The 21953-nt window shown below is 41.0% G+C and overlaps 1 protein-coding gene across 3 annotated transcripts in view; it reads right to left on the bottom strand.

Moving 5' to 3' along the window:
- Window positions 1-1927: 1927 nt before the first annotated feature.
- The window catches only part of csnk2a2 (casein kinase 2 alpha 2), a 51256-nt gene continuing 31230 nt past the window's right edge, over window positions 1928-21953 (bottom strand). For 2 of the 3 annotated variants that reach the window (XM_033036082.1, XM_033036084.1), the window contains exons 6-11: window positions 18327-18410; window positions 15749-15859; window positions 13800-13901; window positions 8124-8224; window positions 5597-5745; window positions 1928-3998 (exon numbers count right to left, since the gene is read on the bottom strand). In XM_033036082.1, the coding sequence (XP_032891973.1) occupies window positions 3919-3998; window positions 5597-5745; window positions 8124-8224; window positions 13800-13901; window positions 15749-15859; window positions 18327-18410 (627 nt within the window). In that variant the 3' untranslated portion in view covers window positions 1928-3918. The remainder of the gene's footprint in view (window positions 3999-5596; window positions 5746-8123; window positions 8225-13799; window positions 13902-15748; window positions 15860-18326; window positions 18411-21953) is intronic. The other variant, XR_004414520.1, reaches the window with a different exon arrangement.

Here is a 21953-nt window from a genome sequence, read left to right on the forward strand (position 1 = left end):
CCCTTGCCCATTAAGGAACACTTACAAAACGTGATTCTGCTTATTGACAACCGTATGCCCTGCAATACCCCAGTTTCATTGGCTGATGTAGTATTGTCAATAAATTGTGCACAGAAAATACCAGGTCAAGACCCTTCATAGCACAGCTAATTTCTCAGTCTGGGGATACTACATTCAACCTTTCTGTCCTGGGCCACCTCCATTACCAGAATGAAGCCACACGCAAACTGGAAGAACACCTCTTATTCTGCGTAACTTGCAACCCAACAGTATGAGCAATGAATTCTCCAGTTTCAGATAACTATCCTACGAACACACCTCCTCCCACCTTTTCTCCCTCTCTTCCCTGTGCCCCAGCTGGATCTGCACCCATTTTTCCCTTTCCTCTTCCTTTCCCTCCCCAATCTCCTTCACCTTTCACACATCTATTCTTACTCTTCCCATTTTTATCTTTTCATCTCTGGCCCTTGTCCAACCAAAACACCCCTTCACATGTATCACATCATTTGAGACATTATACACCACCCCCACCCCCCCCCCTACCCCCAACCTCAATCAGTCTAAAGGGCGCCGACCCAAAATGCCACCTATCTATGTTCTCCAGAGATGTTTGCTGCCTAGCTTGCCGAATTACTCCAGCACTGTCTTTTTTTTTGTAACCAACATCCACAGTTCCTTGTATGTAAATTTTACTTAACTTGCTGCTATGCTTGTGCTTCAGATGCCAGCGGCGTGACTGGCCCACTGAAGCCACTATAAATGCAGCTTTATATTCCGAACCATGTGACCTCGCCCAACCTAAGCAGCCAACGATGCCTATTAAATGCTCTATTCCCATTTTACATAAACATTATGGGACTCAGACCAAGAATTGCAGAACATGTATTATTACCAAAGAGGATTAAATCCTACAGTACAGCATCATGTGAAATTTGCTTTTCCCTTACCAAACGTTAGCATGAATGAGGACTGTTCAGAACATGGAGCAAGAATTTACATTGAGGTAGCAACTAACACTCAAGCCAGTCAGAATAGGGAATTTATTTTTCAGACAGGACATATAGGCCACAAGTAGGTTTTCCCAGGCACACCCCTTAAATGTTGAATAAGAACATAATCCTTAAGGAGGTGTGGAATATTAATAGACACAAAGTGATGGAATAACTTAGTGGGTCAGGCAGCATCTCTGTAGAAACGAATAGGTGGTTTTGGCTCAGGACCCTTCTTCAGACTGAAGCGTTCCGACCCGAAATGTCACACATCCATGTTCTCCAGAGATGCTGCCTGACCCACTGTTACTGCGGCACTGTCTTTTTCGTAAAACAGCATTTTCAGTTCCTTGTTTCTATATTCTTTAATATTAACAGATTTGGTGGGGATAATAGGCCATTTATCTCTAGTTTCACAGAAAATTAGATGGGTTACAAGTTGATATAATTGGTAAATTATAAAACAAAATAGTGCACAAAGGTGAAGAGCAGGAATATATTTTGAGTGCTACATGCAATTATGTAGTCATCGTAAACCAAAGAACTGCAGAGTTCTGGGAATAAAATATTTCATTTTCAAGAATTATAAATAGGTGGAAGAGCCAACCATTCAGCTTCTCAAGCCTATTCCACCATTAACTGACTTCACATGTGCTACTCAAGTATTTTCAGTACTTTATAATTTTGAAGAACTGCAAACAACTTTCTTTTACCCAGCTGCTCTGTTGCAGTTTGTAGAGAATCATTTATAATGTATGATGCATAACACATGGATTATTACTGCAGTGATTATATCAGGCAAGTATTGAAACTTCAAAATGTTTAAACTTCCTTTCAGTTTCACTCAGATCCTTAATTCATTATGTCATTCCCAAACTTGAGTTCAAATGCAAAAAGCATATCAGTTAAGTCATCTTTGACAAAGGAACTGTAGAATATTTACATTTGCTCATCAATTTTTTATTCTGAATTAAAAAAGGTTACAGTATTTGTAATATCCAAACACACGTGTGTATAAATGCCAATACCTCCCATGTATTAATGATTTTGTTAACTTGGATTTCGGGATGGAAGGTGCCATATACTGGAACATCACATCATCGCACCAACCCCACACAAATAACTCGGTCAACTGGTACACAGTTAAAATGAAGCACACTTTTGCTCTACTCCATGCACTACATTGTAGCAAATGGGCTCAGAAAAAAAAAAACAATTGCTCAGACAATTTGGAAAAAAACCCCAAAATACTTCTGAGGGCACCGCCTTTAGAGTGACAGCACGAGATTTGCAAGCAGTCAAGTTCCGTTACTGTTGAGTGATTTTCTGCAGCCTCTGTTAAAAGCAGCAAATCTATTCCAACTGGGATTGCTGTTAAATAATCTGTTAAACAAAATTTGGAAAAGTCACACACCATGCAGTTTAAGAAAATTAATTTAACGTGCAAGGGAAGGATTTTGCTCAACAGAAACCTTCCCATTCTCCTTTGTAAATAGTAAAATGTTGTCTGCCAGGTTTAAATATGCAGTGTTGTAACTTGATTGATTGGATTGTACACAAGTGTACACAGTGCTTTGCATTAGGTCATAGAAAGCTTTAATAGACAAATTTATCATGCTACTATAATTAACTGTACATTTTGCAAACATTCTCATGCTCTCTTTTGAACTTCACATACATTTTCTCTGTACACCAAACCTGTTTTTGCACCCGTAGATTTTAAAGTTACATTATTCCCCAAAACATATCCATATACTACAAGGTTTTTTTGAGACCACCTCCTGTATCCACCCCAAACAAGTCTGCAGCTTATCTGCTACACTGTCATTACCACCCACCAGTCCATTCAACAGCTGCTTGCATTATTTTTGTATGGTTCTTAACAGATTGTCTCAACAAAATATTTTGGAACAAAATTCTAAACTATCCAGCTTTTGTGAATTTTGTGCCTGCACAGCCCTTATTTTCTCTTGGATCCCATACATTTAAAAATGTGCACTTTGGTGAATGTGACGTTTTTGAAACCAACAGGGAACCACTGAATAAATACACTAGTCAGTCTTATTCCAGGACATAGACTGCAGCGGAAACACCCTCACAGCCAATGATTCCATCGTCAACCCATACTATGACCCTGTATATTTGCCACATACTGCTGCTTTACGACTGCAATCTGCAGAGGAGTTATGATGATACTCAATGTACTTTTAGATAACATTCTCTGTTATTACCATTGAAATCTGCCCTGATTATCTGCACATTACTCTGGCCCAAGTTAAGGGAAAAGTGTGACCAAGAGTGATGACGTGAGCAAAAGGACAACTTCAGGCATCAGATAACAACCAAATGGCACTTCAGGGCCTTTACCGACCAGTTTGCTGCCCAGAGACACTGACAAACTTTGCATTTTGCTAGAGAACTGACATTGAGAGGGATCTCTCAAAAAATACTTTTATTTTTCTTTCAAATCGAAAAATCACCCAATGTCCCCAATTGTTGAACTATTGTGAGCAGCTTACAATTTTGTGGAACTTGTTCTACCTTTCCTTAGAAATATTATCTGCATTTGGCAAATTTTTATTTTATAGAAAGACAGGAAAAAGGACAACACAAGAAAATTTGTAATGGAACACATTCTAGGCATTTTATTACAATACAAAAAATAATATATAAATATACAAAAACATTGTAATTTCAGAACCAAAAATCTAGTAAGTTGTAATTCTCTGAAACATAAATGGAAATCTAAAATAAATGGATGTAGTACAGTGTTGCCACTGGGTTTAGGGTAAGCCATGGTCACCTGTGTCGTTGCAGTCACAAGTTCACATTTCCAGACTGTGATAGCTCCTCTTTTGCCCAATGTCTCCCCTGTAAATCCCGTAACTCCGTCATCTTGCAGAATGAACTACGCAGACAGCAGTAGGATTCACCGTACAGCTGCAGAAACACCAGGCACGTGCGAGTTGTTACTCCGAGCACCATCCGAATGCTCCTTCAGTACGGGATCTGAGGTAGAGTGTAAAATACCAAGTGAAATAACTAGTAGCTTTCAACGCAAGTTGCAAACTGACCATTGAATCCCCAAACTCAGCAACAGACTCAAAGATCCTAGATCCTGCTGAGAGTGCAATGATTATATGCACCGAATGACAGCAATTAAAATTTGGCATTATGTCATAAGGATATCACAATAGTATGCCTTTGTTACCTCCAGACCTGGCAATTCTATACTCCATAAATTTACCATCATTCAAAACTCTGCTGCCATATCCTGGTTTGAGGTACATCAAGTCTGTTTGGTGCCAATTTGTTCGAGCATGGAATGATGAGTGAACAGACTTGATGTACCTCAAACCAGGATATGGCAGCAGTTTTGAATGATGGTAAATTTATGGAGTTTATACAATACCTCTTAAACTCTTCAAGTTTTCTACCAATTTCTGATCTCCTCCAGCCCAAAGCACTCAGTTAGTGGTAGTCAAATTCTGATCTTCTCCATGTCAATTCATTTATTCCATTTGTGATTGAGCAATCATCTGCTATGGCACTCAAGATCCAGAAATGTTTTTGCACCTTTCTCCACCTGTCCAGCACCTACCCCAGTTTCTACTCTATGACTGTCTTTTAGTTTCCTTGATAATGCTCATGAAGAGCCGAGGCTTTAAAAAAAAAATTTTTTAAAGGGAAGTTTTTTTTGTCTGTTAGCTTATGGAAATAATGGTGAGAGATTCAGAGCAAACTTTAGATATACCAAAAGAGGGTCAAATTGAATCCACACTAGGAATATTGTGCATAGATCTAATCTTCCCATGAAAGGGAGATTTGCAAAAGAAGCACAGAAAATGTCACTAGATAGATTCCTGGGATGAGGACTCATCCAATGAAAATAGATTAGTTAGACTGGGTTCCAACTGGCTTGAATTTTGAAGAATGAGATGGTATCCTATTGGATCATACAAAATTAAATGGCTTGACTGGATAGATCCACAAATGATATTTCCCCTGGTCGAGTTGTCTAGAAACAGGGTACAGTCATAAATGGCCAGCCATTGACAACTGGGATAAGAAGACATTGATCTTGTGAATTCTTTGGCCAAGATGGCTGTGAAGTCCCAGCCATTAAATATATTCAATGACCAAATCCATAGATTTTGAAATAGAGGAAATCAAGAGATGCAAGGTCAGTGTAGGGATGTGGCACTGAGATAAAATATCTGAATGAATGTGGCAACAGATATAATGAGCCTGCCAGATCGCTACAGTAAGCAATTTTCCATGTCAGATGCACGTGTTCCTATTTTACACTTCACTGGTAGGAACAGGGTGTAAACTTAAATTAACGGACTACTTTGATGTGAGAAATGGGATGGAGAAGCATTCATCATTCCTCATAGCCTAATTTTACAGCACCAGCCAGCAAAATAGTCAAAATGGCAATATACCCTCAGAACTCCCCATCCCCTTGAATTACAATCTATAAAAATGTACTTCCTGCAATCACTCTGTGGCATACTAAGCAACAGAAATTTTGAATAATATTACTACGGCTATAACAATTCTCAACTCAGATAATTTCCATAAAGCTGGGTCGTCCACATACTTACAGAAGTATGGATGTTCCATTGCTTCCTTAGCTGTAAGTCTCTGCTGATGATCGTAACGAAGTAGTTTATCCAACAAATCCAAGGCCTCCGGACTGACCAGGTGCCTATTCTCACTGTGAATAAACTGCTCCCAGCGCTTCCGAGAATGTCTGAGGAACAGTAAATGATTCATTAGAAAAGTGAATTAAATCTTTAGAATACAATCTATGTATGAATACTACCTAAAACTGGATAAAGCTTATCAAATGTCACATAATAAACAATTTAACATTTAATTCATAAAATTTGTATAAAAAGTAATTAACATCAAAATAAAACCATATTTACTACTCCTTTACACATGGGAAAAGTATTACATTTCCACTGATAATCATTTATAGTGAACAAATCTATGCAACATCGATCCATCCACTTACTCCACAGTATAAAAATTGAAGCGAAGAAGTACAACGTAGCAAATGAGCGGGAAGCAAGAGGTTTAAGGAGCAACAGAAGATAACTAAAAAGGCAATACGGGGAGAAAAGATGAGGTGTGAAGATAAGCTAGCCAAGAATATAAAGCAGGATAGTAAAAGCTTCTTTAGGTATGTGAAGAGGAAAAAATTAGTTAAGACCAAAGTTGGCCCCTTGAAGACCAAAAAAGGTGAATTTATTATGGGAAATAAGGAAATGGCAGATGAGTTGAACAGGTACTTTGGATCTGTCTTCACTAAGGAGGACACAAACAATCTTCCTGATATAGTAGTGGCCAGAGGATCTGGAGTGACGGAGGAACTGAAGGAAATCCACATTAAGCAGGAAATGGTGTTGGATAGACTGATGGGACTGAAGGCTGATAAATCCCCAGGGCCTGATGGTCTACATCCCAGGGTACTTAAGGAAGTGGCTCTAGAAATCGTGGATGCATTGGTGATAATTTTCCAATGTTCTATAGACTCAGGATCAGTTCCTGTGGATTGGAGGGTAGCTAATGTTATCCCACTATTTAAGAAAGGCGGGAGAGAGAAAACAGGGAATTATAGACCAGTTAGCCTGACATCGGTGGTGGGGAAGATGCTGGAGTCAATTATAAAAGATGAGAACATTTGGATAGCAATAACAGGATCGGTCCGAGTCAGCATGGATTTACAAAGGGGAAATCATGCTTGACTAATCTTCTGGAATTTTTTGAAGATGTAACTAAGAAAATGGATAAGGGAGAGCCAGTGGATGTAGTGTACCTGGACTTTCAGAAAGCATTTGATAAGGTCCCACATAGGAGATCAGCGGGCAAATTTAGGGCACATGGTATTGGAGGGTAGAGTGCTGACATGGATAGAGAAGTGGTTGGCAGACAGGAAATAAAGAGTAGGGATTAACGGGTCCCTTTCAGAATAGCAGGAAGTGACTAGTGGGGTACCGCAAGACTCGGTGATGGGACCGCAGCTATTTACAATAGGATGAAGGGATTCAAAGTAACATCAGCAAATTTGCAGATGACACAAAGCTGGGTGGCAGTGTGAACAGTGAGGAGGATGTTATGAGAATGCAGGATGACTTGGACAGGTTGGGCGAGTGGGCAGATGCATGGCAGATGAAATGAGGTTATCCACTTTGGTAGCAAAAACAGGAAGGCAGATTACTACCTAAATGGAGTCAAGTTGGGGAAAGGGGAAGTACAACGGGATCTGGGGGTCCTTGTACATCAGTCTACGAAAGTAAGCATGCAGGTACAGCAGGCAGTGAAGAAAGCGAATGGCATGTTGGCCTTTATAACAAGAGGAATCGAATATAGGAGCAAAGAGGTCCTTCTGCAGTTGTACAGAGCCCTAGTGAGACCACACCTGGAGTATTGTGTGTAGTTTGGGTCCCCTAATTTGAGGAAGGACATTCTTGCTGTTGAGGGAGTGCAGCATAGGTTTACAAGGTTAATTCCCGGGATGGTGGGACTGTCATATGCTGAGAGAATGGAGCAGCTGGGCTTGTGCTCTCTGAAGGATGAGAGGATATCTCATTGAAACATATAAGATTGTTAAGTGCTTGGACACGCTAGAGGCGGGAAACATGTTCCCGATGATGGGGGAGTCCAGAACCAGGGGCCACAGTTTAAGAATAAGGAGTAAGCCATTTAGAACGGAGACGAGGAAACACTTTTTCTCACAGTGGTGAGTCTGTGGAATTCTCTGCCTCAGAGGGCGGTGGAGGCAGGTTCTCTGGATGCTTTCAAGAGAGCTAGATAGGGCTCTTAAAAATAGCGGAGTCAGGGGATATGGGGAGAAGGCAGGAACAGGGTACTGATTGGGGATGATCAGCCATGATCACATTGAATGGCAGTGCTGGCTCGAAGGGCCGAATGGCCTACTCCTGCACCTATTGTCTATTGTTTATACTCCTCCCCCTTTCCCCACACCAATATTAAACTTCTCAGGTAAATGACAAGTTTCTTCCCATCCACAAATACAATATTATGTGCACTTAAAAATCAACTCGGAAGGAACAATCTCAGATTAGGTTAATTTGTTTCACTCAATCCAGTTATTCAACTCACTGGCCAAGAGTATCATTAAACCGAGGATCCAGTTCGATGTGGTATTTCTTGAGGTAGTCAAACAATTCATCAGTTCCTAAAACCTTGGCGATGCGAACAAGCTAGAAGAAAGAAAAGTCGAATGTATCTTAATGGGCACTCATTCACAACAGGATAATGTGATCCATTCATTGATTTTTCTTTAAACAGTCACAGGGTCAAGCCTCCGTTCACTTTTACTACTCTTGAGCATTAATTAATTTTGAAAATTATTAATATTGATTTTTAAGACCTGGATTATACGACTTGAACACAACTCCCATCATTGAGTCAGTACTTGATTCGGAAATCAGACTCAATGCTTTCATTTGGAGACCAACAAACTTCTTGTTCACTCATGCCTTGAGCAATAAGCAAGTTGGGTATTCCGAAAAACGCAAGGAATCATGGGATTTGTCAAAGGTCACTCCCGATAAACATTCCCGGCAACTGTGCTCCTGCATGTGTAAAGACCTGCGTTTCATCCGTAGTCAGGATTGAACCCGGGTCTCCGGTGCTGCAAGCGCTGTTGAATTGCTGCTGGACCGTCCCCTCCCGAGTGTCCCATCCCTGTTCAGGGCGGCCGGAGATATCCGGGGTGACCCTGGACTGACTGTACATCGGCCGTGGAATGGAGTTAGCGCTTCTTCTCCGCGCTGGGTGTAAGCCTGGGCCGCCATTGCTCCGGGCCGGTGTCCCGTCAGTCCAGGGTCACCCCGGACATCTCCGACCGCCCCTGGACAGGATGGGACACTCAGGAGAGGACAGTCCAGCAGCAATTCAACAACGCTTGCAGCACCGGAGACTCTGGTTCGATCCTGACTATGGATGAAATGCAGGTCTGTATACATGCAGCAACAATATTTATCGCAAGTGATCTATGTGACCTGGGCTTGCGCAGTCAGAATAACTAACTCGCTCATACCTCCCTCCATTAGGTAACCAGTTATTCAATGCAGAGATATTCTGAAGATCAGTATGATGTTAGATCAAAAAGTGGGCCAGTTAATTCTAGATTATCTTATTAGTTTCCAAGAAGTTTCCAACGAGACTACCTGCAATTCTGGATTTGATATGATAGTAACATTAGCAGTTCAATATTGTGCACATTAACTGTTGACTTAGAATGGAGGAATCTCTGAAATCACAAGATCTAACTCATAATATTGAAAGCACGATTAAATATTTAAGAATTTGCAAAACCATGTGCATGTTGACATTTGAAGCGACAATGGAGAATGTTTAAGGCAGGTGTCAAGTCAGTTTACATTGACATTGGGTTCTATAGCAATGGGTCTCTGCTGACATTGGCTTTGAACAGGTCAGATCAAATAGCCAGGGGTGTCCTGACAGTATAGGAACACATCTGCAGTCAATAATGCTCTAGCCTTTTCTATCCCCTCACATTTTATGTTGAGATTTCACATGTGATTTTTCTTTTGCATATTAAATACTGATATACAATATAAATAACGTAAATAGTTTTATCTTAAATGCACCATTGAGAAGAAATGCACATGCACCAATGAAAAATCATAATGCAAAAATGTAGCATGTGTGCTTTTACATAATTAATGTGGCATGACCCTTGAAATTCTAATATTCCATTTTAATGCTGTCTATTCTGCAATTCAATGTGTCTCCCCATTTAGATTATGAGAGTGGAAGAAATCTCTCAATCCCTAATGCAACAACCAGAAATTAATGTGGTCTTTTCAACATCAATTCTTTGCTTTGTTGATTTTTTATTATTCGTAGCAAAGTGGATCTTTAGCTGCATCACTATTTAGCATATTTCAATCCGATACAGAGCATGTTCATTCGCACCCCTGACAGAAAATTGCTTCACTTACAGTGCCCTCCATAATGTTTGGGACAAAGACCCATCATTTATTTATTTTCCACAATTTGAGATTTGTAATAGATCAAAACCACATGTGGTTAAAGTGCACATTGTCAGATTTTAATAAAGGTTATTTTTATACATTTTGGTTTCACATGTAGAAATGACAGCTGTGTTAATACATAGTCACCCTCCCCCCCCCCATCCCATTTCAAGGCACCATCATGTTTGGGACACATGGGTTTACAGGTATTTGTAATTGCTCAGTTGTGTTTAATTGCCTCCTCGATGCAGGTATAAGAGAGCTCTCAGCACCTGGTCTTTCCTCCAATCTTTCCATCACTTTTGGAACCTATTATTGCTGTTTATCAACACGAGGACCAAAGTTGTGCCAATGAAAATCAAAGAAGCCATTATGAGACTGAGAAACAAGAATAAAACTGCTAGAGACATCAGTCAAACTTTAGGCTTACCAAAATCAACTGTTTGGAGCATCATTATGAAGAAAGAGAGCATTGGTGAGCTTACTAATCGCAAAGGGATTGACAGGCCAAGGAAGACCTCCACAGCTGACGACAGAAGAATGCTGTCTATAATAAAGAAAAATCCCCTAACACCTGTCTGACAGATCAGAAACACTCTTCAGGTGTGGATTTGTCAATAACCACTGTCTGTAGAAGACTTCATGAACAGAAATACGGAGTCTACACTGCAAGATGCAAACCACTGGCTAGCCGCAAAAATAGGATGGCCAGGTTACAGTTTGCCAAAAGTACTTAAAAGAGCAACCACAGTTCTGGAAAAAGGTCTTGTGGACAGATGAGACAATGATTAACTTATATCAGAGTGATGGCAAGAGCAAAGTATGGAGGAGAGAAGGAACTGCCCAAGATGCAAAGCATACCTCCTTATCTGTGAAACACGGTGATGGGGGTGTTATGGCCTGGGCATGTATGGCTGCTGAAGGTACTGGCTCACATATCTTCATTGATGATACAACTGCTGATGGTAGTAGCATACAGTGCATTCAGAAAGTATTCAGACCCCTTCACTATTTCCACATTTTGTCATGTTACATCCTTATTCTAAAATGGGTTAAATTCATTTTTTTTAAATCATCAATCTACACACAATATCACATAATAAAAAAGCTTAAACAGGCGTTTAGAAATTTTTGCAAAGTAATTAAAAACAAATAACTGAAATATCACATTTACATAAGTATTCAGACCCTTTACGCAGTACTTTGTTGAGGCACCTTAGGCAGTGATTACAGCCTCAAGTCTTCTTGGGTATGACACTACAAACTTGGCACACCTGCATTTGGGTAATTTCTCCTATTCTTCTTTGCAGATCCTCTCAAGCTCTGTCAAGTTGGATGGGAAACATCGATGCACAACTATTTTCAGGTCCCTTCAGAGATGTTTGATCGGGTTCAAGTCCGGCTCTGGCTGGGCCACTCAAGGACATTCACAGACTTGTCACAAAGTCACTCCTGCATTGTATTGGCTGTGTGCTATGGGTCGTTGTCCTGTTGGAAGGTGAACCTCCACCCCAGTCTGAGGTCCTGAACGCTCTGGAACAGATTTTCATCAAGGATCTCTCTGTACTTTGCTCCGTTCATCTTTCTCTCGATCCTGACTAGTCTCCCAATTCCTGCTGCTATAAAAACATCCCCACAGCTCTGGTGGACTCCAAACAAGTTGTAGAAACATCTCAAGGATAATCAATGGAAACAGGATGCACCGAAGCTCAATTTTGAGTGTCATAGCAAAGGGTCTGAATACTTATGTAAATGTGATATTTCAGTTATTTATTTTTAATTATTTTGCAAACATTTCTAAATACCTGTTTTCGCTTTTTCATTATGGGGTATTGTGTGCAGATTAATGATCAAAAATGAATTTAATCAATTCTTAGAATAAGGCTGTAATGGAACAAAATATGGAAAAAGTGAAGGGGTCTGAATATTTTCTGAATGCACTGTAATTAATTCTGAAGTGTATAGACACATCCTATCTGCTCGTTCAAATAAATGCCTCAAAACTCATTGGCCGGCGGTTCATTCTACAGCAAGACAATGATCCCAAACATACTGCTAAAGCAACAAAGGAGTGAGGCAAAGCTAAAAAATGGTCAATTCTTGAGTGGCCAAGTCAATCACCCAATCTGAACCCAATTGAGCATGACTTTTATATGCCGAAGAGAAAACTGAAGGGGACTAGCCCCCAAAACATGCATAAGCTAAAGATGGCTGCAATACAGGCCTGGCAGAGCATCACCAGAGAAGACACCCGGCAACTGTTGATGTCCATGAATCGTAGACTTCAAGCAGTCATTGCATGCAAAGGATATGTAATAAAATACTAAACACTATTACTTTCATTTACATGACATTGCTGTGTCCCAAACATTATGGTGCCCTGAAATGGGGGGAACCATGTATAAACACTACTGTAATTTTTACGTGGTGAAACCAAAATGTGTAAAAATGGTCTTTATTAAAATCTGGACAATGTGCACTTTAACCACATGTGATTTTTTTTCTATTACAACTCTCAAATTGTGGAGTACAGAGGCAAATAAATAAATGATGGGTCTTTGTCCCAAACATTATGGAGAGCACTGTATGTCACATTTAAAGAAAACTCTTGCTTTGCAATTTTGTGTTTTACTTATCCAGGCACAACAACATGTCTGCAAGGATAACCAAACCCAAAACTCACTGAGCAACAGTCAATTCAGGCTTTAATTTAGCAAATTTCCCGTGGAAATTAGAACACATTTCTTTAGAACTATCATGTAGGACCCAAGTTTAAGGTGAGATTCATTACTGAATTCTTCAATGCAACTTTTAATAATGTGGTTCAGTTTCCCAACAATGCTATACTTCACATTGAGAAATGTTTTAAATGCCAGTTACTCAAGATGAACGAGCAATTGCCCAGAAAGTATAGAAGCCATCATTAATTCAGGAAGGTTCCATTAAATCATGGGTATTTGTAATGCCTACTGAAATTGTCAACACAAGTCACACTCAAGACTCTGAAGAGAGAGAAAAGAAGGGGAAAATAAAGATAAAAAATCGCACGGTTAAGACACTGAAAAAAAAATTGCACCGTTTCTCAAGCTGATCGGAGACCTACACCATCACTCTTACAATCTGTGAAGCAGATCACCTGAAATCACAGAACTTACCACAATAAAGTTCATGGAGCAAGAGACTCATATTCCACTTGGGTAGATTACTGTAGCCGACAGTATGAACAATGAATTCCCCAATTTGGGGTAACTTCTTACAACCACCCCCTCCCTCTTTCTCTCCCCCATCTCCCTCACATGCCCCACTCAGACTTGCATCTATTGCTCCCCACCTACATTCCTTCAACTGGCATCATAATTCACAACTCTTCAATCCTTTTGTCTCACACCTTTGTTTTCATCTCTGGCCTTTGACCAACCATCTGCCTATCAGAAACCCCATTGTCTGTGTTCACCTATTAAATGCCCGGCTGTGTTTCTCTCCTTCTCTCCCCCCCCCCCCCCCCCCCCCTCCTTCCTCTCTTCTAGCCTTCTCTTCTTTTGGATCATTAAAACCTTTCACCACTACCTCAGCCAGCGTTAATAATATTTGTCAAGTTTCCACTGTTTGAGACGTTCCATTTGTTGTCTTCATTCCCCCTCCTTCTCAGAAAGTTAAAATATTTGTTTTTTTAATTTTTTCTAGTTCTAATGAAATTAACAATTTCTCTCACTACAGAACTACCCATCTTGAGAAATATTTCCAGCATTTTCTGTTTTCAACAAAACCCTACCTGATCATAATTATCATGTCCATGGAAGAAAGGCTCCTTGCGGAATATCATGCTGGCCAACATGCATCCCAGACTCCACATGTCCAGACTGTAATCGTACATCTGGAAAAAGAAAATGCAGATTAGGGTACTGAGCAGACAAAATGCATTCAAAACAACAGCATTTGGCATGACATGGGTGTTGTATGTGGTTCAGTAGATATTTTTTTAATCCAACGTGTCCAATCAAGCGCAAAGTTCATCTGCAAATTTTAACTAAATTATAATTATAAAAGAGTGCATTTACAATGTTTCTAAATTACCTTTTTTCACAAACAGCACATTATAGAAGCACACAACTTTACAACAAAGCACTTTTCTTTATTCATGCCAATAAGCAATAGGCAATAGACTATAGACAATAGGTGCAGGAGTAGGCCATTTGGCCCTTCGAGCCAGCACCGCCATTCAATGTGATCATGGCTGATCATCCCCAATCAGTACCTCGTTCCTGCCTTCTCCCCATATCCCCGAACTCCCCTATCTTTAAGAGCTGTATCTAGATCTCTCTTGAAAGTATCCAGAGAACCGGCCTCCACCGCCCTCCGAGGCAGATAATTCCACAGACACAACTCTCTGTGAGAAAAAGTGTTTCCTCGTCTCCGTTCTAAATGGCTTACCCCTTATTCTTAAACTGTGGCCCCTGGTTCTGTACTCCCCCAACATCGGGAACATGTTTCCTGCCTCTAGCGTGTCCAAACCCTTAATAATCTTCTATGTTTCAATAAGATTCCCTCTCATCCTTCTAATCTCCAGAGTATACAAACCCAGCCCCTCCATTCTCTCAGCATATGACAGCCCCGCCATCCCGGGAATTAACCTTGTAAACCTACGCTGCACTCCCTCAATAGCAAGAATGTCCTTCCTCAAATTAGAGGACCACAATTGCACACAATACTCCAGGTGTGGTCTCACTAGGGCCCAATGCAACTGCAGAAGGACCTCTTTGCTCCTATACTCGACTTCTCTTGTTATAAAGGCCAACATGACATTCGCTTTCTTCACTGCCTGCTGTACCTGCATGCTTACTTTCATTGACTGATGAACAAGGACCCCCAGATCCCGTTGTACTTCCTTTTTTCCCCAACTTGACCCCATTTAGATAGTAATCTGCCTTCCTGTTTTTGCTACCAAAGTGGATAACCTCACATTTATCCACATTAAACTGCATCTGCCATGCACCTGCCCATTCATCCAACCTGTCCAAGTCACCCTGCATTCTCATAGCATGCTCCTCACAGTTCACACTGCCACACAGCTTTGTGTCATCTGCAAATTTGCTAATGTTACTTTGAATCCCTTCATCTAAATCATTGATGTATATTGTAAATAGCTGCGGTCCTATCACCGAGCCTTGCGGTACCCATTAGTCACTGCCTGCTATTCTGAAAGGGACCCGTTAATCCCTACTCTTTGTTTCCTGCCTGCCAACCAATTTTCTATCCATGTCAGCACTCTACCCCCAATACCATGTGCCCTAATTTTGCCCACTAATCTTCTATGTCATTCCCAATAATTTAAGTTGAAGAATCAAATTAATTTTATTAATTAGCCCCTTGACATGCAGATTAGATGCCCTGTTTTAGGATGGCAAAGTTTAAATTAATGGTGAAGAAATAATTTCACTTTTACCAGAAAAAAAAAAACAAGTTTCATTTTAAATGCAATTAGATTTTCTTTAAATCTGGAGAAAAGCCGCTGCCAAGAAAATGATAAGGAAAGTCACTGGGACAGCTCTCAAAATACTTCAGGCAAAATATCAGGGGGGATCGAGGGGAAAGGTGATATTTGGAATGAGGAGCCAAAACAAAAAAAGAGGACCATGGTATAAAAAAAGTTGTTGCCCTACACCCCCCCACTACCGATCCTTATAAAATGTAATCTACAAATCACTTTGTTTCTGATTGTACCTGGTAGTCAACTAGCAGCTCGGGGCCTTTAAAATATCTGGAGGCCACTCTAACATTGTACTCCTGTTCAGGATGGTAAAACTCAGCCAGTCCCCAGTCAATTAACCGAAGCTGTAAAATAAATGAGACAGTTAAGTATCAGGTAATGTGCTGGAAATGTATTAGTATTCTTCATATGAAAAGACAAATATATGGAGAAACAAATATTCACTAGATGGAGCTACGATTCTTTAAGATGACATTCATACACAGAGTACCCTCCATAATGTTTGGGACAAAGACTCATCATTTATTTATTTGCCTCTGTACTCCACAATTTGAGATTTGTAATAGAGAAAAATCACATGTGGTTAAAGTGCTTAGAATTATAATGTGTTTAGTATTTTGTTGCATATCCTTTGCATGCAATGACTGCTTGAATTCTGCGATCCATGGACATCACCAGTTGCTGGGTATCTTCTCTGGTGATGCTCTGCAAGGCCTGTATTGCAGCTATCTTCAGCGTATGCTTGTTTTGAGGGCTGGTCGCCTTCAGTTTTCTCTTCAGCATATAAAAGGGATGCTCAATTGAGTTCAGATCGGGTGATTGACTTGGCCACTCCAGAATTGACCATTTTTTAGCTTTGAAAACTCCTTTGTTGCTTTAGCAGTATGTTTGGGATCATTGTCTTGCTGTAGAATGAACCACATGCCAATGAGTTTTGAGACATTTGTTTGATCTTGAGCAGATAGGATGTGTCATACACTTCAGAATTCATTATGATACTACCATCAGTAGTTGTATCATCAATGAAGATATGTGAGCCAGTACCTTCAGCAGCCATACATGCCCAGGCCATAACACCCCCACCACAGTGTTTCACAGATATGAGGTGATATGCTTTGGATCTTGGACAGTTCCTTCTCTCCTCTATACTTTGCTCTTGCCATCAATCTGATACAAGTTAATCTTCATCTCATCTGTCCACAAGAACCTTTTCCAGAAGTGTGGCTGCTCTTTTAAGTAATTCTTGGCAAACTGTAACCCGGCCATCCTATGTTTGTGGCTAACCAGTGGTTTACATCTTGCAGTGTAGCCTCCATGAAGCCTTTTTGTTCATGAAGTCATCTGCAGACAGTGGACATTGACAAATCCACACCTGACTTCTGAGGAATGTTTCTGATCTGTCGGACAGGTGTTGGGGTTTTTTCTTTATTATAGAGATAATTCGTCTGTCTTCAGCTGTGGAGGTCTTCCTAGTCCTGCCAGTCCCATTGCGATTAGTAAGCTCACCAGTGCTCTCTTTCTTCTTAATGATATTCCAAGCAGTTGATTTTGGTAAGCCTAAGGTTTGGCTGATGTCTCTAACAGTTTTATTCTTGTTTCTCAGTCTCATAATTGCTTCTTTAACTTTCATTGGCACAACTTCCTCATGTTGATAAACAGCAATAAACATTTCCAAAAGTGATGGAAAGACAGGAGGAAAGACTAGGTGCTGAGAGCTCTCGAATACCTTTATTAAGGAGGCAATTAAACACACCTGAGCAATTAAAAATGCTTGTGAAGCCATGTGTCCCAAACTTTATGGTGCCCTGAAATGGGGGGACTATGTATAAACACAACTGTAATTTTTACATGGTGAAACCAAAATGTATTAAAAAAATTCCCTTTAATAAAATCTGACAATGTACACTTTAACCACATGTGATTTTTTTCTATTACAAATCTCAAATTGTGGAGTACAGAGGCAAATAAATAAATGATGGGTCTTTGTCCCAAACATTATGGAGCCCACTGTGTGTATGCACAACATAAAGGGCACAACAGACTTCGTAACTTCAAAAATGAAGATGACCTTTCATATTTCAAATCAATGATTTCCCAATCATTTTACAAAATGAGCTTCACAGCATGACTGGGACTTTACACAGGAATGGAGCAGGTCTAAGTTTCAGAGAAAGTAATTTCGACAAAAATTGAGGGGAAAGATCATGTCTACACATCAACAGCAAGAAAACATTCTCAAAGCATCTAAAATATAATATTTACAAACAAATATATTAATTCGCCTGTAGCAAAGTTACGAACAAATAATAACCCTAATGTACTTCCACACAATCAGTTCAGAATTTCAACATTGAAATAATAGTATGTTTTCACGTCACTAACAATAGAAGATTCCACTCAGAAATAGCACTGACAACAGCAGTCACCTCCCAATTTGATGTTGCAGAAATGTAATCAAGTACTAACATTATAAAAAGTTGAACAGGTTTTTTTTTTAAATGCAGAGTGCTAAAAATTCTTACGTTGCTACTTGAGGTCTGCACATTTTTGTTCCCCTAAGAAGCCCATTTAAAAACTTGTTTTACTTTAAATTATATTTCATCTGAAGCTTTGTATAAATGTTCTGACAACAGCTTAATGCCATTAAATTAAGAGCCACGCTATATACAATTTTTGCAAAAAAAAACGTTCGGTTATTACCTTACAGGATATCATTTAGAATAAGGATTTGCAGGTCTCATTTATTATCCTGCAGCTTGCCCACTAGTACCATAAAACCACTAAAGCAGCCAACCTGCAGTCAACTCATACCTTTCTCTGGGCATGGTCGATCATCACATTGTGTGGCTTCACATCTCTGTGCATAATACCCATACTGTGGCAGTAATCCAATGCCTATGGCGAAAACAAAAGTTATGCAATGAGTATATTTTCATGCCTTTATTCATTGTTTCTCTACCCCCATTCTTCCACAAGGTAACAAAGGCAGCATGCTCCATGTACTGAGTTGGTCACCAGCTGCTCGGAACAGCCACCCTGAGCAACCAATCCACAGAATGGAATAGTTGACTTCCAATTATCAATATGAAAAAGTAGTGCAGATGGAAACACAAAACAAAAAAAGCATCTTCTGGGATTGCTGTGACTTGTGACACTATCCCTCTTCATTATACAACATACAAATTCCCTTAAAGTTTACTTTAATTAAATCTAACCACACAAAAGGGACAAAATTGTGGTCTGTTGTTGGACATTATTGTTAAATTAGAAAGGAGCAACAGCAGCAGGAGTTTAGCAAGAGATACGACTGATTGGCTCTAGCCCAAGTGGGAGGAAAGAAGTGAAAACAGTTAAAGTAGAGGCCAAGGACAGGCAGACTTGACTCAGAACTGCTGTAGATTTGGGAGCAACAGCAGCAGGAGGTTAGCAAGAGATACGACTGATTGGCTCTAGCCCAAGTGGGAGGAGAGAAGTGAAAACAGTTAAAGTAAAGGCCAAGGACAGGCAGACTTGACTCAGAACTGTTGTAGTTTTGGGAGCAACAGCAGCAGGAGTTTAACAAGAGATACGACTGATTGGCTCTAGCCCAAGTGGGAGGAGAGAAGTGAAAACAGTTAAAGTAGAGGCCAAGCGCAGGCAGACTTGACTCAGAACTGCTGTAGTTTTGGGAGCAGCAGGAGTTTAGCAAGAGATACGACTGATTGGCTCTAGCCCAAGTGGGAGGAGAGAAGCGAGTCAGTGCTGGGAAAACAGTTGAAAACTGAGGAATTTGGTTTGTAAATTGGTAAATCAGGCAATTTATCAGTCAATTTAAGCAAGACGGCTCTTAGCGAGCGGCAGTGAGTGAGCGGCCTTGTGAGGGAAGTGTGAGTATTTGGCTCGAGAGTCTTCTGAGGAGAGGAGACCACGCAATATGCTTGAGAGGTAGAGATGAAAGAAGGAGATGTCAGGCAAGCTGATTCAGTGCGATGCTTGCAGTATGTGGGAGGTCAAGGACACCGCTGGTGCCTCTGGCTGCTACAAATGCGAGAAGTGCATCCAGGTAGAGCTCCTGAAGGGCCGTGTTGGGGAACTTGAGAAGCAAGTGGATGACCTCCGGTTCGTCCGAGAAACGGAGTCGTTCCTCGACAAGTCCTACAGTACGATTGTTACACCTAAGGTACTGGAAGAGAGAAGGTGGGAGACAGTGAGAACGGGAGGGAAGCATGGAATGCCAACGTCCCCGGGTGTTGTACCTCTTGTGAACAGGTTCACCCACTTAGAAGCTGTCGGGACAGAAGAGGTGCTTACACTGGGCGACGGACTGGCTTGTGATGCGAATAGGGCTGTTGAGCCAAAACCAAAAAGGCCTAAGGCAGGCAACGCCATTGTAGTGGGAGACTCCATTGTGATAGGTACGGACAGGGGTTTCTGCGGCAACAGACGGGATGCGAGGATGGTGTGCTGCCTTCCTGGTGCCAGGATCCAGGATGTCACGGACAGAGTGCAGAAAATCCTCAAGGGCGAAGGTGAACATCCGGAAGTGGTAGTGCATGTCGGCACAAACGATGTCGGAAAGAAGGGGATGAATATTCTGCAGCGTGACTTTAGAGAGCTCGGAAAAATGCAGAAAAGCAGGACCTCCAGGGTTGTTATCTCCGGTTTGCTTCCAGTTCCTCGTGCTGGCGAGAGCAGGAACAGGGAGATACGGGACCTGAACGTGTGGCTGAGGAACTGGTGCACGGGGCAGGGATCTAGATTCTTAGATCACTGGGATCTGTTTTGGGGTAAGGGGGAACTGTACAAAAGGGACGGATTGCATCTTAACAGGCGGGGGACCAGCATTCTGGCAGGCAGGTTTGCCACTGCTACACGGGTGGTTTTAAACTGAATAAGGGGACTGGGGTATCGAATGGGATAGTGGAGGATGGAGTTAAAGGGAAAGGGTTTCTTAAATGTGTGAGCGTAGAGACAGGGGGGTGTAAAATGAGGGTAGAAGCAATAGGTAGCAAGGTGAAAAGTAAAAGTGGCAGGCAGACAAAAACAGGGCAAAAATCAGAAAGGGCCACTTTTCAACATAATTGTATAAGGGGTAAGAGTGTTGAAAAACAAGCCTGAAGGCTTTGTGTCTCAATGCAAGGAGCATTCGTAATGAGGTGGATGAGTTGAATGTGCAGATAGCTATTAATGACTATGATATAGTTGGGATCACGAAGACATGGCTCCAGGGTGACCAAGGCTGGGAGCTGAACATCCAGGGATATTCAATATTCGGGAAGGATAGAGAGAAAGGAAAAGGAGGTGGTGTAGCGTTGCTGATTAGAGAGGAGATTAACGCAATGGAAAGGAAGGACATTAGTTTGGAGGATGTGGAATCGGTATGGGTAGAGCTGCGAAACACTAAGGGGCAGAAAACGCTGGTGGGTGTTGTGTACAGGCCACCTAACAGTAGTAGTGAAGTTGGAGATGGTATCAAACAGGAAATTAGAAATGCGTGCGACAAAGGCAAAACAGTTATAATGGGTGACTTCAATCTACATATAGATTGGGTGAATCAAATTGGCATGGGTGCTAAGGAAGAGGATTTCTTGGAATGTATGCGGGATAGTTATCTAAATCAACATGTAGAGGAACCAACGAGAGAGTAGGCTATTTTAGACTGGGTATTGAGTAATGAGGAAGGGTTAGTTAGCAGTCTTGTTGTACGTGCCCCCTTGGGCAAGAGTGACCATAATATGGTTGAGTTCTTCATTAGGATGGAGAGTGACATTGTTAATTCAGAAACAATGGTTCTGAACTTAAAGAAAGGTAACTTTGAGGGTATGAGACATGAATTGGCCAAGATTGACTGGCAATTAATTCCAAAAGGGTTGACGGTGGATATGCAATGGAAGACATTTAAAGACTGCATGGATGAACTACAAAAATTGGTCATCCCAGTTTGGCAAAAGAATAAATCAGGGAAGGTAGTGCATCCGTGGATAACAAGGGAAATCAGGGATAGTATCAAAGCGAAGGATGATGCGTACAAATTAGCCAGAAAAAGCAGCATACTGGGAGAAATTCTGGGAGACTGGGAGAAATTCAGAGACCAGCAGAGGAGGACAAAGGGCTTAATTAGGAAAGGAAAAATAGATTATGAAAGAAAACTGGCAGGGAACATAAAAACTGACTGCAAAAGTTTTTATAGATATGTGAAAAGAAAGAGATTAGTTAAAACAAATGTAGGTCCCTTGCAGTCAGAAACAGGTGAGTTGATCATGGGGAACAAGGATATGGCGGACCAATTGAATAACTACTTTGGTTCCGTCTTCACTAAGGAAGACATAAATAATCTGCCGGAAATAGCAGGGGACCGCGGGTCAAAGGAGTTGGAGGAATTGAGTGAAATCCAGGTTAGCCAGGAAGTGGTGTTGGGTAAATTGAATGGATTAAAGGCCGATAAATCCCCAGGGCCAG

This window comes from Amblyraja radiata, chromosome 17 (assembly GCF_010909765.2).
Source record: "Amblyraja radiata isolate CabotCenter1 chromosome 17, sAmbRad1.1.pri, whole genome shotgun sequence".
Lineage (NCBI taxonomy): Eukaryota > Metazoa > Chordata > Chondrichthyes > Rajiformes > Rajidae > Amblyraja > Amblyraja radiata.